The sequence below is a fragment of the Herpailurus yagouaroundi genome, unplaced genomic scaffold (assembly GCF_014898765.1).
Source record: "Herpailurus yagouaroundi ecotype Mexico unplaced genomic scaffold, PumYag 164, whole genome shotgun sequence".
NCBI classification, from domain to species: Eukaryota; Metazoa; Chordata; class Mammalia; order Carnivora; family Felidae; genus Herpailurus; species Herpailurus yagouaroundi.
In genome coordinates this window covers 49,676,114-49,692,811 of record NW_024412405.1, presented here as the reverse complement: position 1 = coordinate 49,692,811, position 16,698 = coordinate 49,676,114, and the positions used below count along the sequence as shown (strand labels likewise).

Below are 16,698 nucleotides of genomic sequence, written 5' to 3'. Positions count from 1 at the left end.
GAGAGCAAGAAGGAAGGGAAATGACTGGTTTCTAAAGATAAATTATGTCTTTAAGGGGGAGTTGTATTTACTCCAAACATTGTACTAAAAAACAGCCCATTTTTAAGTTATGGCCTGCTGATTATCATTCCTTTCCCTCAAACTATGCTTTTCTGAAGTAAAGTTAATTTTGGATAGGAAAATTGGGCAAAATTTAAGAATTATGGACCGATACAGTAGAATACCTCTTTGCCAGTTATCACATCTCTGCTGTGTATTGAACTCTTTACATATATCATCGATGTCCTCACAGATAAAAACAAACAGGGGCGCCTGGGTGGCTCAGTTGGTTGAACGTCCGACTTCAGCTCAGGTCATGATCTCTCGATCCGTGAGTTTGAGCCCCGCGTCGGGCTCTGTGCTGACAGCTCAGAGCCTGGAGCCTGTTTCAGATTCTGTGTCTCCCTCTCTCTCACCCTCCCCCGCTTGTGCTCTGTCTCTCTCTGTCTCAAAAATAAATAAACGTTAAAAAAAATTAAAAAAAAAACAACCTGTAATTTTGTAATTTAGATGTTATTTCCACATTACTAAAAAAGAGATTATAGCTCTGCAATTATTCTTATACTTTAAGTCTCCTCAGGATATGTTGTTTCATGTAGCAGTAAATAGGAGGGAAGAAAACCTAGATTCTGATTTAGTTTTGCCACTTGTTCTTTTAACTGTGAAATTCGGGACCCTTTTGAAAAAATAACAATGACCTATCTTCTTTAGAGATGAAACTCAAATGTATTGATATATGTGAATAGAGTTTGTAAACTCTATACATATATGATATTGTAACAGTTCTATTAGCAATAAGAAGAGATGGTTGATAAAATTATATTTATTTGTAACTATTACCTGGGTTTTCTAAACCCGTATTTTTAACTTTCAACAGACAACATTTTATGAAAATATTATTTCATTCTAGAATACAAAAAGGAAACTGCACTTGGTATAAAATTATTTAAATCCTCAGTTTTAGACAGCTAAATCCTTCTTATTTTGTTAATTTTTATGAGTGGATTTAAAATTTCACATAAACTAATTTATTTAGCCCTGACACTTTAAGAAAGAATATCATATTATATGAATAGAAGAACATGTTAAAATAGAATATCATTAGAAAATGTCAATGTTGCTTCAAATAGATTATTTTAACAAAATAAATAATTTTTTGCAAACAAAAAAATAAGGAAAATAATTGGACTGTTTTAAATGTCTTAGAATCAGTTCTTTGCACTGTCTTAAACTGTATCCAGTAAGATATATTACATTTTTCAAAGCATTAATAGTGAGATTTAAATTTATTTTTGTCATTTCCATTGGGTAAAAGCAGTTAGTGGTTCTTTTTTTTTTTTAAGCAAGGTATAAGATTTTACACATTTTAAGCATTAACAATAGAGATTAGAAAAGAATTATAAATTGAAATTCACAATGAGGAAAAAACCATTTTCCTTCTAAATGGCAGTGAAACTGCTGAAGTTTTTATGTGTGTTAGTAGAAGAAAGGAGTCAAATATGAAGGGTGGCAGTGCTCTCATCTGCTTAAATTCCTCCCACGTCCATAATTGATTGACATACTCTCAACAAACTGATAATTGCCCCCTTGATTTGTTTTAAATAATTCTCATTTTTTTTAAAGTAGACTTAAATCGTTAGGAAATACTTACATCAAGTGGAATCATTTGTGGGATTTTTTTTTTTTTGGTCTTTTATCCTTTATTTATTTATTCATTATTAAAACTTTACTTTTTTAGAGCAATCATCTGCTTTTTTTTGTTTTTTGTTTTTTTTACAGTGGAAGATCCATTTTTTATGAAGGCAATCTTCTGTTCATTTAGGCACCTGCTCATATTTTCAAATACCCCTCTCTCCATTGAGCTTGTTTTCATTAAGCTGAAAACCTGTGAATTCAGGTTGTTTTCCCACTCTTTCTAGACTTTCATGGCTATGCAGAGTATTTCCTATTTATTCATAAAATACAATTCTTTTTATACAGAGTAGCCATGTTGGAGAAAAGCAATTTAGCAAATTTTTGCATGAGTATTTCATGCTAGAAATCTAAGATGACTTTCTTTATTCCTGATGAGATAATTAGTTTTGTAAGCTATCTTCTGATTTATGTTAATATAACATATACTATATACAACTCATATAGAAAAAAATGCAAAGATTTTGCCAAAAAAAGCAAAATGTGGAAAATGTTGTTAAGAAGCCAAGTGTCTCCTGTATCTAACATGAATAGCTCTGTTACCATATTATCTGCTATTTATTATAAACACATTTCTACCAAAAGTGAACTGTGAAGCACTTGTTACCAAATCACACCTCTTGAATAAAAATGACTGTCTTTATATATTCTCTATATTCTATCTAGAATATTCTAGAATGTTTTTTCAAGATCATATAATACTAATAATGAAATAAAACACAGTCTATGTGTTTAGCATCCTTATCCTACAGCTCAAAACAAAAGTGGCTTTTTTTAAGGCTACCAAGAAAGTTGGAAACAAAATGGAACCAAGACTATAAGTCTGGCATATTGCACATTAAATGAATTTATCTTTGTTACATGAAAACAAATAAATCATAATTCTACTTACCTCACCATCAATCTTTCAAATATATTAAAACACATTAGCATTTCAGATATGCTTCAGTTTCTTCCATGGATAATCAAGTCATAACAGTGGAGCATATAAATTCTAGGACAGTGAATATCCATAATCTTGATTAAGAAGTAAAATGTATATATAGGTATATATTTAAAGCTGATTTTGTTTTTGAAAGAGAGAGAGAGAGGGCACTGAGGAAGGGCAGGGAGGGAGGTAGAGACAGAGGGAGGAGAGAGAATCCCAAGCAGGCACCACACTGTCAGCACAGAGCCTGACGTGGGACTTGAACTCACAAACTGCTAGATCATGACCTGAGCCAAAATCAGGAGTCAGTCACTTAACTGACTGAGCCTCTCAGGAACCCCAGTAAAATGTATATTTTGATGTTAACAGTGTACACAGAGATTTCAGCAGGTGGATTTTTATCTTGATCTGATGTATTTTGTGACATCATTGACCTATAAAATGTTCTGAATTGATTGCACTTGTGTGTGTGTGTGTATATGTATTATATATATATATATATAGTATATATAATATATATATTGCACTTTTGTGTGTGTGTGTATATATATATGTATGTATATATATGTGTGTGTGTATATATATATGTGTATATATATATATATATGGAAAGAATATATAAAAGGATACATATAGAAGGAGGAGAGGGATTTTGGAGTTATTTGTTTGTTTGTTGTGCTTATTTTTTAAATAGCATATGATCATTCATGTGCTTATTTTAATTACCATTACTGGGAGATACTCTTAGGGACAAACTTTTCTTAGTGACCTCATAGATAAATTGACGTTACAGAACATTTACATGCACAGTCACAGTTTTGAAGGAAAATCGGAGTCCTAACATTGATCTTTGGTGTTTTATAAATATCATACTGCTTTCTCTTAATCTTCCAGAGAAACAGCAAGCTGAAAACACCAAAGAGCACCATGTTGTGTTTTGAACAATTTACTGCAATTCCTAATTTTGAGTACTATGTGGTGAAATGAATTCACCTGTTTTACAGATATCATTAAACAGTGTGACCCTTTAGAAAAATATTCCAACATATTGTCTCTCACTCTGAAGCTGATTCATTCAGGTCACAGAGATATAATAATCAGAAATGTTGCCTTGTAGAATGGCCTTAAACACTTAAACACTGCCAAAGCCAGTTTTCTGAGGTGAAGGACTCAAATGAGCAGTCACCTTCACGTTATGTAGCATATATTTATAAGGGGGAAAACTGACCTTTGACACCTTGAGGAAAGTCAGAATAAAATGTACCAGCTAATCATTTCCTGTCAACAACTGAAAGGAAAAAAAATAGAAAATCCTTGACATCTTTATTTTCCCACTCGGATTCAGTTCTATGTAAACAGAGCTCCGTTTTGACAACTGTTTAGCTCAAGGCACAGATTTGAAGTATTAAAGATAATGACAGATTTATTAGATTAACTTTTGCCAGGATCTTTTAGTGTCCTAGATAATTACTAGCCATGGTACATCTGAATGGTTTCGGCGTGTATTATTGGAACGTGTGCATTCCCTTGTAGGCATTGATGTTGTGTCAAAAGAGATATTAGAGAGTCTATATTTAGTTATGTTACATTGATTTCTGTTTTTAAAGTTTGTGTGTGTGTGTCTGTGTGTGTGTGAAATAATTCATATCTCTGACTTATTTCTTCCCCAAATTAAAAAAAGAGGTCAAAGTTCCTTTCTATCCATTTCCTGAATTTTAAAGAAACTACTCTTTCAGTTATCTTTCTAATTTTAATTATTGATCTGTCATTCTTTGATTACTCAAGTGAGCACCACCAGACTTGCTTCATCAAATTTGCACATTATATTTCTCCCTTCTGTTTTGTATGATTAATTCATACAGTCTCTTGGCATACTTGCATTTTCATGCTGGGTAGAATGAAAGTATATACAAGACAATGTATATACTTGTAGAATGCAATTATATAAAAAGGATCTAATGCCTTTTTATTCTTCTTTTATTTTTGTATGTTACTTTTTTACCAGCTGCTGTATTTATTAGGCTTTTTTACAAAGCATATTTTTATTACTACTTTTTATAGCTCTTAATTTGGTTTAAAGGTTTTTGATTAGCTTAATATTCTGTACGGATTTCCCTAACATTCCCTTAGTTTTGTTTGTGGTGGTGCCGATTTTTGTCACAAAAGCAGTAAATATTTCCTACTGCATTCTTCTACGTATATAGACGAAACATCTTTTAATCCAGTCAATAAATATATCATTGTTTTCCAGTTTTAAAGGATTAAAATTCATATTAGTTTCTAGAAAAATAATGTTAAGATTGTTGATCTTAAATAAAATTTGTATGTCTTTTATTTCTTAAATGACCTTTTCAGAAACAAATCCTAGGATGCTAACCTTGACCTTTCTGGGTAGACTATCATTTGTCATGGTTTCCTCAGGAAAATCTCTGTCTACACCTGTTGTCCAGATATAATCATTAATAGTGGTCCCTAGCAGTTTCAAAAATACCCTTGCTTGGGCAATATGTTATGTGGTCATCTTTTATTTATGGGTGACTACTACAGAAAAGCAACATAAAAAGAAAAATATATAGATACATAGAATGTGGGAAAAGAACTGTACTCAGGATCATTAGAGTTATTTATTTATTTATTTATTTATTTATTTTTTTGCTACTAGCTCTTCTGAACTTCAGTTTTCTTACCTGGAAAATAAAGACATTTTATTGCATGGTCTCTAAACCTCTCATCCCTAAAACTTAAATTACCACACATAATTACATTTCCTTTGAGATTTAAACTACACAAAGACTGTGTACGCATATAAACAATAGTTACAAGGAAAGAAGTTTGGAGTGTATGCTTGATTTAAGAGAAGGCCTGATTGTGGGACTGTGGGAGTAAATACTGCTTTCTTTTGTTTCCAGTTATGTTGATATTTTCTAACTACCTTTGGAAAAAATATAAAATAACTGTATCAATGTAGCTATTATTCTATATGTAAGTAGACAGTCATATACATGGAAACCTGAAACTGACTTAGAAAAGTTCAGACCAAGTAATTCTGAAAATGAGGTTCTTTCCACAATGTTTAATTAAGAATAAAAGAAGATGTATTTTTTTGAGTCACCATGTCTTTGAATGTTAGTAAACCACATGTAAATAACGAATAGAAGGCCAAATGGGGTGCCTGGCTGGCTCAGCTGGTAGAGCATTAGAGCATGTGACTAATGATCTTGGGGTTGTGAGTTCAAGCCTCATGATGGATGTAGAGAACACTTAAAAATAAAATATTAAAAAAAAGAATAAAAAATAAATCTTCCTCATTATTTTCTCCCACCATTAAGATATGGCAGAAAAAGGGGCGCCTGGGTGGCTCAGTCGGTTAAGCGTCCGACTTCAGCCAGGTCACGATCTCACGGTCCGTGAGTTCGAGCCCCGTGTCGGGCTCTGGGCTGATGGCTCAGAGCCTGGAGCCTGTTTCTGATTCTGTGTCTCCCTCTCTCTCTGCCCCTCCCCCATTCATGCTCTGTCTCTCTCTGTCCCAAAAAAATAAATAAACGTTAAAAAAAAAAAAAAAGATATGGCAGAAAAAAAGAATTTTTAATTTAAAAAAATCAAAGGAAAAAAAAGCACAACACTTTTCCCAGTTTACCAAATTACCTGTCACTGTATTTATCTCTTTTGACTCCCTGATTTTTTTGAAGAAATTCTAGAAGTAGAGTGTGGAAAAAGACCTGTATGGTAGATGTGGGACATGAGTTCTAACCTTCAATATGCTTCTAGTTTGTGGGCGGCCCAAGTGAAGTCCTTTACCTTTCTGGCATTTCTAGATTTTTCCACCAAAGTATCCCTAAAGGCAGAGGACAGTAAATGCATACATAGGAGTCTTCTCACAACTGCTCGAGTTATTGGATTCTCATGTTCTAATTGTAAAATACCCATAATTTTGCTTTCTGTTTTATAATATTTGTTTTAACATGGAAGTAATGATTTAAATTGTTTTCCATCTAGTCATTTTATCCTTCAGGAAAATGTGCCTCGTCTATTTTTGTGAATCTTGAATACCCAAGCATAGAGATAGAACCTCAGTGTTTCTGGAGTTCTGATTTCATTCATTCCAAAAATGCCCTGGAGGAAAAGAAACATATATTTATGACTTTTTCACTGCAACTGTGTGTTATTTATACTGCCCCTAAAAGATACGTATGTTACTCATTTTATGCTTGAATTTGGGGTGAGAAGTATTCTACTGAGCATATTGAAAATAAAAGCAACAGCAATAATGGCATGTTTTGTTGGGGAATGCTAAACCACTGAGTCCCAAGATGAGTGGCTTTCTCTTCCAACAGGCTCCACATTCACACTCAGTCTGTGAACAAGTTGTATTGTACTTTCTTGGACTTGCCGGCACTGCCCTGGCATTGCAACTTAATGGCAGCATTCCGAGTGGCTTCTGTGAACTGTTCTAAGTGCTTTGCATGCATGTGCTCATTTAACCTTCACAACAGCCCCATGAGGATAGCCCCATTTTGCAGATGAGGAAGTGACGGAACGCGGAAGTTCAGCGGTTTGACCCAGAACAGACAGCGTGAGACGTCAGACCCAGCTATGGGGTTTGCCAAATTCCATCGCTGGCCTTCTTCATTGTTATTGTTTGTAGGCCAAATATTATTTACATTTGTAGGAATACAGTTTTAAAGACTGAAATTTTCAACTGCCCACCCAGAGCGGACAGCCAGAGTCAAAGACTCTAGGACACGGCTGCCCTCTCATTGCCTGCACCGCGCCCTTGGAGTACTGAAAGAACTCTGCAGTGTGATATGCAGCTGCGTGTCGCAAGACAAGCGGTGTCTGATTTATAAATGACCCACATACACAGCAGAACACTCTCCCTTCCTCATTGTCTTTGCCACATTCTGAACCCCTGCTGCTGGCTGTGCCTTCAGAAAGCGGGAAAAGGAAATAGCTATTAGAAGCAGGGCCGGCTAGGGATGCTGGCAGGCTCCATGTGACACTGGCCTTTCTGTCTCTCTGCACGAGTGTGCATGCATCTGTGGGTACACAGGTGCCCGTGCGCATTTGTGTGTGCCGCCCCAATTGTGTTTATATGTCACCGGTTGACTTTGATCAGTTTTCACAGATGAGACCGTTACCTAGTTTTGTAAATGTTACCAGTTTTGCAAGGACATGGACTCTTTGGCCAAGAAATCCATTAAAAAGTTCAAAAGACGTGCAGTGTTTTCCTCTAAATTTTGAGAGAATTAGGGGTTTATTCAGTCTCATGAATTTGGATAAACTTAATCAGCTCGCTTTCATGTTTGTATGCACAACGTACACCAGATATGAACTGCTTGGCGTGAAAGAGCGTTTTCTTGAGGGAAGAAAAGCCTTTAGGTAATTTGGGAGCATAGCAAACTTATTGAGGGAGTCAGTCAGACAATGTGATATTTCTCAATTGGGAAAAGAAGGGACGTCTAATAAATTGAGGGGTGGAAGAAAGAGTGTTAAATGGAGGAAAGACACAGAAGCGAGAACAAAGGAGATTGGAAGAAAACAAACTCTTACTCATATATCCTCATGGACTCCCTCCGGTGTCTGGGCTGAAGGGAACCAGCTCCTTCCTCCTCCACTTCCTCTTATGTTTTATTGTTCCTTGTTGCTAGGACTTCAAAATAAAGCCAGAATTAGTATTCTTAGTACTATAGTTGGCCACCCTGCGAGTTAAGCAGGTTTTTGTAAACTGAACTAAGAATCTATTTTACTATGGCCTTTTAATGCAATAAAATACATGTTGAATTCCAAAGTAAGAACAAGGAGTAAACTTTCAGAATATAACTCATTTGTACTTGTGGAATATATATAAGCTCAGTATTTTTGCCTGCATAGCCCTCTAGTGATATTTGCTTTCTGTCGCAATAAGAATGTTGACTTATCTTTTTCTTTTTACTGCCATTGTTATTGTTGAATGAAGGAAATTCACAGAGAAATTTTTCAGATAAGATTTTCTTCTGACATAGTTGGATGTTTTAATATTCTTAGATACCTGTCCTCTGATATCAAAACTAAAATGAATGAGAATTCAGCTACATAGGTTTGTAATCTCTGAAATTGAATCATAACCCGGCCTGTACCTGTCAGTGTGCCATTTTGTTTTGACATCAAAGTAACATGGATTAAATGATTTCCCTCTTCTCTTTAGCTATCGTCAAAGATAATGATGATTACATGGCCTATAATGCCTTCGTGGCTTTTTGGGAAGCATTACAGATTATAAAATCTGCTCACTAAAGCAGCCTAATAATAGCTGAACTTTTGTAGAAAACCCAAAGTATATCAAGTATTGTTTCCTTTTGATTACAGTTCTGATAATATAAATCAGTTTTTAAAATTTAATTTTGCATTCTTTTTCTGGGTCAGCATAATGATTGAGAGCCAAATAGCAAGGAAAAATTAATTTAATAGCTCTTTGCTATTGTAAAGCATAGCTCGGTGGCTCAAATCCCTACCAAGAACCCACTGAAACTTAAGAGGGAGGCACGGTACTTAGAAGACATTATTTGGAACAGAGTGACAGGGAGCAATTTTCTATGCTGCAATAAAGCATGCATTGATTTTTCATTTAAAGAAACTGAAATAACATGGAAGAAATATTCTACTGTGAACAGTATAACAAAACAGCAAGAGATACATTTCTTGCATTTATGTGTAAGATACTAATGTCAGTTTTTACACACCATTAGATGCAATCACTTCGAGAGATGCGTAACTCGGATCGATTCTTAGGCTTTGCACTTGCAAAGAGCACATGAATACTCAATAACTAACATATACTGATATATATCACTTTTTTTTTTTTTTTTCATTTTTAGGTCGTTCCAAAACAGACCAGTTGTGAGATCTGGTTGCATTTCTTTCGTAGAGTTACTTGACGTGTAGTCTTCTCTCCTCCTACAGCATTTGTTTCCTTCATGCAGTGGAGTGCTGCTATGGACTGAATGTTTGTTTCCTCTCAAAATTCATAGACTGAAACCTATTCTTCAGTATGATGATTTTGGGAGAAGACTAGGGCATAAGGCTAGATAGAGCTCTTTAGACTGGGATTCGTGAGGGCGCCTGGTTGGCTCAGTCAGTTAAGCATCTTGACTGTTGGTTTCAGCTCAGGTCATGATTTCACAGTTTGTGGGATCAAATCCAGCATTGGGCTCTGCACTGACAGTGCAGAACCTGCTTGGGATTCTCTGTCTCCTTGTCTTTCTGCACCTCCCTGTTCATGCTCTCCCAGTCTATCTCAAAAATAAATTAACATTAAAAAACATGATGTGATACTAAATTTCACCAAAATATACTGTATATTACAATAGTTATATGCATCATTAGCAAAAGTATTTCTTTTTAAGTTAATTTAGTACACACACACACACACACACACACATTGTGTTTCTTTTGTACTTTATGTCCCAGTATATTAATATTAAATGATCTTTTCTCTGTAAATACTTACCTTAGTCCTTTTGGGCTATTTTAACAAGCTTTGATAGACTGGATGTTTATAAACAGAAATTTATTTTTTACAGTTCTGGAGGCTGAGAAAAAGTCCAAAATCCAGCAACCTGCAGATTTAGTGTTTGAAGAGAGAGAGAGAGAGAGAGAGAGAGAGAGAATCCTAAGCAATGTCTACACTCAGCACAGAACCCGATTTAGGGCTGGATCCCACAACCCTGGGATCATGACCTGAGCCAAAATCAGGAGTCAGACGTTCAACTGACTGAGCCACCCAGGCACCCTTAGTATCATGTTTCTTAAGGGAAATATATTTCTGCCATACTTTTTCCACTTAAATTAAAAATCAAGTAAAATAAAACAAGTATAAAAATTGACTATTTTAATGTTTATGCATTCACTTCCCATAAAAATGGAAACATTTATTAATACATGCCTTCAGGTAATGATGAGTAAGTTTCTAACTGAAAACATGCATATATTTGAAGCCATATTTATATATATGGAGATGTTTTCTCCTTATATGAGACTATCTTGTTTTTGTTAATCCAACACTTATGCATGTATATGTACATATGTGCATTTTGCTTAAGTTATAAGTCACATTTTGTTCAAGAGCTCACTAGTATAGATGGAAATTTTAAGCAAAGTTTGCATTACATATGGTACTGAAGATGTGATTAGTAGACATAAAAATCAAAGTAATGGAGACTGAGGAGAGTAGTTAAGCAAACTTAGAAAATTAGAAAATAAGCACAAGGAGCTATTAATTTGCAGGCATTTAAAGAAAATACTCTATTTCAAAGTATTTGCTACTATTGAATTATCTTACACACACACATGCATACATATATTTTTTCTTGGATGATTTCAGTTAGGTCTTATACTCAATCTTACTGGCATATGACCCCATCTCTTACACCAAATTTAGTTTATTTATGAACCATAATACAGAACACAACATTTTAATTCATTCATATCTATCTTGTTTTACTCTTCTAGAATCTGCTTTTTATTTGCCCCATGTCATTCACCATAGCAATTTTTTGCCATCTGGGTATTTTATATTTTGAAGTTTTTTGGGTTTTGGGGGGTTTTGTTGTTGTTTTGTTTTGTTTTGTTTTGTTTGTTTGTTTGTTTTGACAATCTGTATTTGTTTCCTAGGTCTGCTGTAACAAAACACTACTAATTGGGTGGCTTCAAAAAACACAGGGATTTATTCTGTCACAGTTCTAGAGGCTAGAAGTCCAAAATTAAAGTATTAGCCGGGCCATGCTGTCCTAGCTCTAGGTGAGGATTCTTCTTTGCCTGTTCCTAGCTTTTGGTGGTTGCCAGCAGTTCTAGACATGTCACTCCCATTTCTGCTTCCATGGCCATATGGTATTCTCCCTTGTATGACCATCTCTGTGTCTTGTTTCTCTTCTTATGAAGAGAGCAGTCATGGGATTTAGAACACCCTAATATTACTTACCTGACTTCATCTTAAGTAACTATGTCTGCAAAGACCCTGTTTCCAAATAAGGTCACATTCTGATTTTCCATGAGGACATGAATTGTGGAGGAGCAGTATTCAACCCAGTCTATCCTTTGAACCCCCAAATTTACATGCATCCCATTTACAAAATCCATCCACCTCCTCTCGCTATCATCCACGCATCTCAAACCTTGATAGCAGGACTCTAAGTCCCAAATCAAATCTAAATATCAACTAAGAAAGTCTCACATCTCAGCAGCTAAATCAGGTGTAGGGGAGAATCTGGGTATGGTCCCTCCTGGGCAACCTTCCTCTTCTTTCACAGACCTATCACACTAGAAAAGAAATTACCTGTTTCCAAAATACAATGATGGAACAAGCACAGGGTAGACATTCTTATTCTTAGAGGGTGAAAATGGAAGGAACAAAGGGGTTAGTAGTCAAGGAAGTTGGCAACGCATAGGGGCAAATTCCATTAGGTTTTAAGGCCTGAAAGTAATTGTGTGCTCACTCCTTTAAGCTTTCTTGACTCTCTGGGGCAGTAACCCACCCTTCCTGGTCCCTGTATCTGTGGCTGTACTTTAGAGTAATTTTTCCTTCATTTTGTCTCATCTCTGTCTCTTTCAGTCCACGTTAGCAGCGTGATGTAAAATTCTCAAAAACTTTGACTTCTGGATGTTGAGGGGATCCACACCATTAGACAAGAGTGTTCTCCACAGACCTTTCCTCAGTAACCTTATCTCTACTCCTGACTTCTCTTATGATGGTTGATTGGAGTCATAGATAACACCCTAATCACTACAGCAAAAGACTGTCCAGCCACACCTTTGTCCTTGTTTCCAGAAAATGCGATTTGATAGTGAATTTTCCAAATCAATTGTTGGTTTCTTTTTGCTTAAAAGTTCATTCCTTAGTTGATCTCTTTGCTCTCACATTTTACTATAGTCAGAAAGGAGAAACCAGCTCACACTTACTACACTTTGCTGGAAAGCATTTCAGCTAAATATCCAAATTCATCAAGGACAAGTTCTACTTTTCACCCAACAATTTGGCCAAGTTTCCTGCCATTTCATAACAAACATTGCCTTCCAGTGTCCAATAACATTTCCACCTGAAACCTTATGAGAAGCACCTTTAACATTCATATTTCTGTCTACATTCTGCTATTGAGGATAAAGCCGCACATATATCCTCAAACATGATAGAAACTTCCTCTATAGTTAGCCTTACTTCTTACTGAGCTTGGAGGAGAATCATTAAATTAAGTTTTTTAATGTCTGTATTTCTTCCAATAGTCTCTTCAAGGCAATCCAGGCTTTTAAAAACCATGCATATTAAAACCCTTCCAGCTTATTCCCATTACCCAGTTCCACAGTCACTTCCACATATTTACATATTTGTTCCAACAGCATATCACTTCTGGATACTAAAATCAGTATCAGAGGGCTGACATAACTAGAGCCATACTAGGTGGCCTAAAATGACAGGAATTTATTCTCTCCCAGTTCTGAAGGCCAGAAGTCCAAAATCAAGGTATAAGCAGGAATGGGCTCTCTAATGGCTCTCGAGGAGGATCTTTCCTTGCCTCTAGCTACTTTACTTCTGGTCATTGCCAGCAATCCTAGACAAAACACTCCAATCTCTACTTCCACCTTCGCATGGCATTTTCTCTACACGACTGTCTCTGTGTCAGTTTTCTTACAAGAACATCATACATTGGATCAGGGCCCACTCTAATCCAGTATGACTTCATCTAAAGTAATTAGATTTGCAAGGACCCTCTTTCCAAATAAGGTCATATTCTGATGTTCCCGGTGGACATATGGGGGTCAATACCCAACCCAATGCACAGCCTATACCTGTCTTTTTTTTTTTCCTCCAATTTCAATTAAATATATTTTTCTGAACAAAAGGATTCTATACCTTATATGACTCTGGTAATATTATTTAAAAAATATATGGTATACTTTGAATATATCTAAAATATGTTAGATAGTGATTGCTGAGTTTGAATTATTATCAAGGGAATGTAGAGTGCCTTTTACATAGTAAAATGGTCAGTGGGTAGAAAAAAGTGCAATTTCTGCTAGGACTGAAAATTTAAGAGAATTGTGCCAAATGCAAAAAAGACAAATGAACTTGGTAACAAAATAAGAACAAATGAAGGTGGTTGTAGACTATAAACTTTGGCAAATGTCTTTGGCAAAAAACTAGATCATCTCTTCAGAATTTTAAATTGAACATAGTAACAAGGTGACTTACAGATTATTTTTTTCTGTAAACCAATATTCTCTATTCTCTTTTCTGTGCTAATATCACAATAGGCATCATTTAAACATGTGCATGAGGCAGACTTATTTTCAGGTGTTTCCATCTGTTGTGGGAATATACTTGAAGAATAGAAGAGAAACATACACAAATTAAACACAAAGCCAGGGGAGAAAAGGAAAAAAAAAAATGAGAGAAAACATCTGCAGGGGGAAACAGTGTGGAAAAATGTTTGAGCTGCCTGTTATTAACTACTCAACCTGTTTTACATTGGAATCCTGCATAATTACATTCCAGGGGAGGGGCAAACAACAGATGTTGAATAAAGGTTGGAAATAAGAAAATGAGACTATTTGAAAAATAAAGCTACTTTGCTCACCAACAGGCCTTTTTTTTTTTTTTTTGGCATGACTTTTAGATAGCAATTGATTTCATATATTCACTATGCATTTAGATGCACACAAAGCATTCTTTTTTTGTCTAAGAAACTGATCAATTATACACATCCATATATGCCCAAGTTAGAGGTGCTTAAAAAGAAAAACAAAAATAAAAACAAAATGCAGCATTGCTTTATAACAATAACATTTATGGTTATGTGTTGGATAAAAAAAAGAGTTGAAATTGTTTCAGAAATATATATATTTCTTATTACTAAAATCAATACGCTTCATCATCGCAGGAGTATTTTTCCCATTGACCTAGGCATTCTTATAGTTACTTTGCATTGTTTCTATCTCCTCTAAACGGAAATACGCCCCCAAAGTAATTTTCTTCCAGTCACACTAAGTTTTATGCACCTGGGGAAATACAAATGACCGTATCTGTTAGGGAATGATCAATCTAAAGGATTTTAATATAAAAATTTCAATCAATAGAGAAGGATTCATGATTCAATTGGCCCTTTTTTCCCATTTGGTTTTTCTATTTGTTAACTAAAAATATTTTATTTTTCAAGCATTCCCGACTTTGCTTTCCTTTGCTATCCTCACCCTACACACCATCACAACTAGACTTCAGTCTGTTGACCTACTTCCTCCAGGTGAGCAATTTCTTCATCTGCTGGCTTTCTTCTCTGTGATCCGAATTTTACTTGTTACATGATGACACTCATAAGACTATCCACACATAAATTCAGAATGTGTAGACTTTATTCCTTTAAAGGAAAATAGAATAGTAAATAAGTAATTTATTCTATTTTATTTGCATCGCTACTTTCAATATTTCAGGAAAAGCTGTGTAAGGTTAAGGGTTGAAAAGAGAATCTACATATTCATTTATATCAGGGTTTGTTTTTTTCACATTTATAGTTCTTAAATGAGTGTAAGTGGTCCAGTTCTTAATTGCTTAATGTAAAAAATCACCACTTGTACAAATTTCACTTCAGAGTTAGTGCTAGGGAAATGCTCAGGAAGAAATTGGTGGAATAGAGGGCTGATATAGGGGAAGGGGATTGGTTTTCCTTGAATGTTAGTTGTTGGTATAGAGCAAAGTACATCACTGTTGAGTTCTGAAGAAGAAACTGTTTCACCTGAGAAATTGGGTCCACAAATTCTTCTTTCACTTTGGACAGGCAATTACATTCCAAATTAGATGTGTTATTTTATGGAAATATATTAAAGGCTTCTTTACACATTACTTTGTAAAAGCGGTACACATCACCCTAATACATATTCCTAAAGGCAGGGCAGAACCAAGTTCATGTCAATTGCAACAGCTAGTGAAGCTCAAAATTAAAACCCCCTGAACTCGATAAAATTTTGTCAATATATTTTAATTTGGAAGTATGCTCTACATGTGACTCACATAATCTAGGAAAACACATTGAAATTTGAAATAACTGGATGGATTAAGTGAAAGTAGAAAGAAGTACATATCTCAGGTGAAATTTTAACTCATTTCATGATATTCTTCTAACTCTGGGTTGTATATAGTCCAAGTCTGAGTCATTTGAATGCTTTTGAGAGATTTCATTGGTTTCTCAGTAGTTTAATCTCTACACGAGGGAAACAAGCCAGTGGAGAAAATTAATATATTAAGTTGTCGCTGTGGTTGAAAAATACACATGTATGTTACAGTAATCTATTACTGTTATATTTATTTGTGTTGCTTTACTCAAGCCAAGAAAAGAGAATAGGTTGCATTATTTCTAGATGGAAATGAATGGAAATTGGAGAGAAAATACAAGAAAAGGCCTCAAACAGTGTTGCAGTGAGGAAATTTTTACTTATTTCCAATGTGGGGGAGTAAGGTGGAAAGTTTGACAGCATGAGTGCATGTACATACACATATACTGACACATCTATATAAAATCATCCTTGTCATCCTTAAATAGTTGTTATTTCACACTTACTAAATTATAATCGATTGGGAAAAAGAGTTTTATTTATCAATTCTTATTTTCAACTTCAATGGAAGAATTAAATTTAAGGGTAAAATTTATAGCAAAAAAAAAGCATTTTGGCCTTTAGAATGTAAATGTCTGCACATTATTTTATGTGTCCCTAAAAATCTCTCTCTTAATCTGACACTGACACTCTGCTCATGTGCACATGCATGCTTCTGGTGAATGTACATGTGTGTGCATGTGCACACCTGTGCTTCACCATGACTGTCTATTAACTTGAAACACTGGGTCCTCTGGGAGCTATCACTGAGCATCAGGAAACCCAAAAGCTGTTGTAAGGCGGGTTAGGTCTTTATTTTATTCCCATTAAATAGTTCCAGAGGATTTTTGTCCTTAGGCAAGGCTCCTTCCATTCATTTCCATTTGGTATGGGAATGTATTTTTTCATCATGTGTACAAAGGGTG

The 16,698-nt window shown here is 35.1% G+C and overlaps 1 protein-coding gene across 4 annotated transcripts in view; it reads left to right on the top strand.

Annotated features, from left to right (window-relative positions):
* PCDH17 (protocadherin 17) overlaps positions 1 to 16,698 on the top strand; it is a 101,045-nt gene that overhangs the window by 65,251 nt on the left and 19,096 nt on the right. For 3 of the 4 annotated variants that reach the window (XM_040487412.1, XM_040487413.1, XM_040487411.1), the window contains one exon: positions 14,845 to 14,928. The exons of the other annotated variant lie outside the window; for it this stretch is intronic. In XM_040487412.1, coding sequence (XP_040343346.1) covers positions 14,845 to 14,928 — 84 coding nt within the window. The remainder of the gene's footprint in view (positions 1 to 14,844; positions 14,929 to 16,698) is intronic. 4 annotated transcript variants of the gene reach the window in all.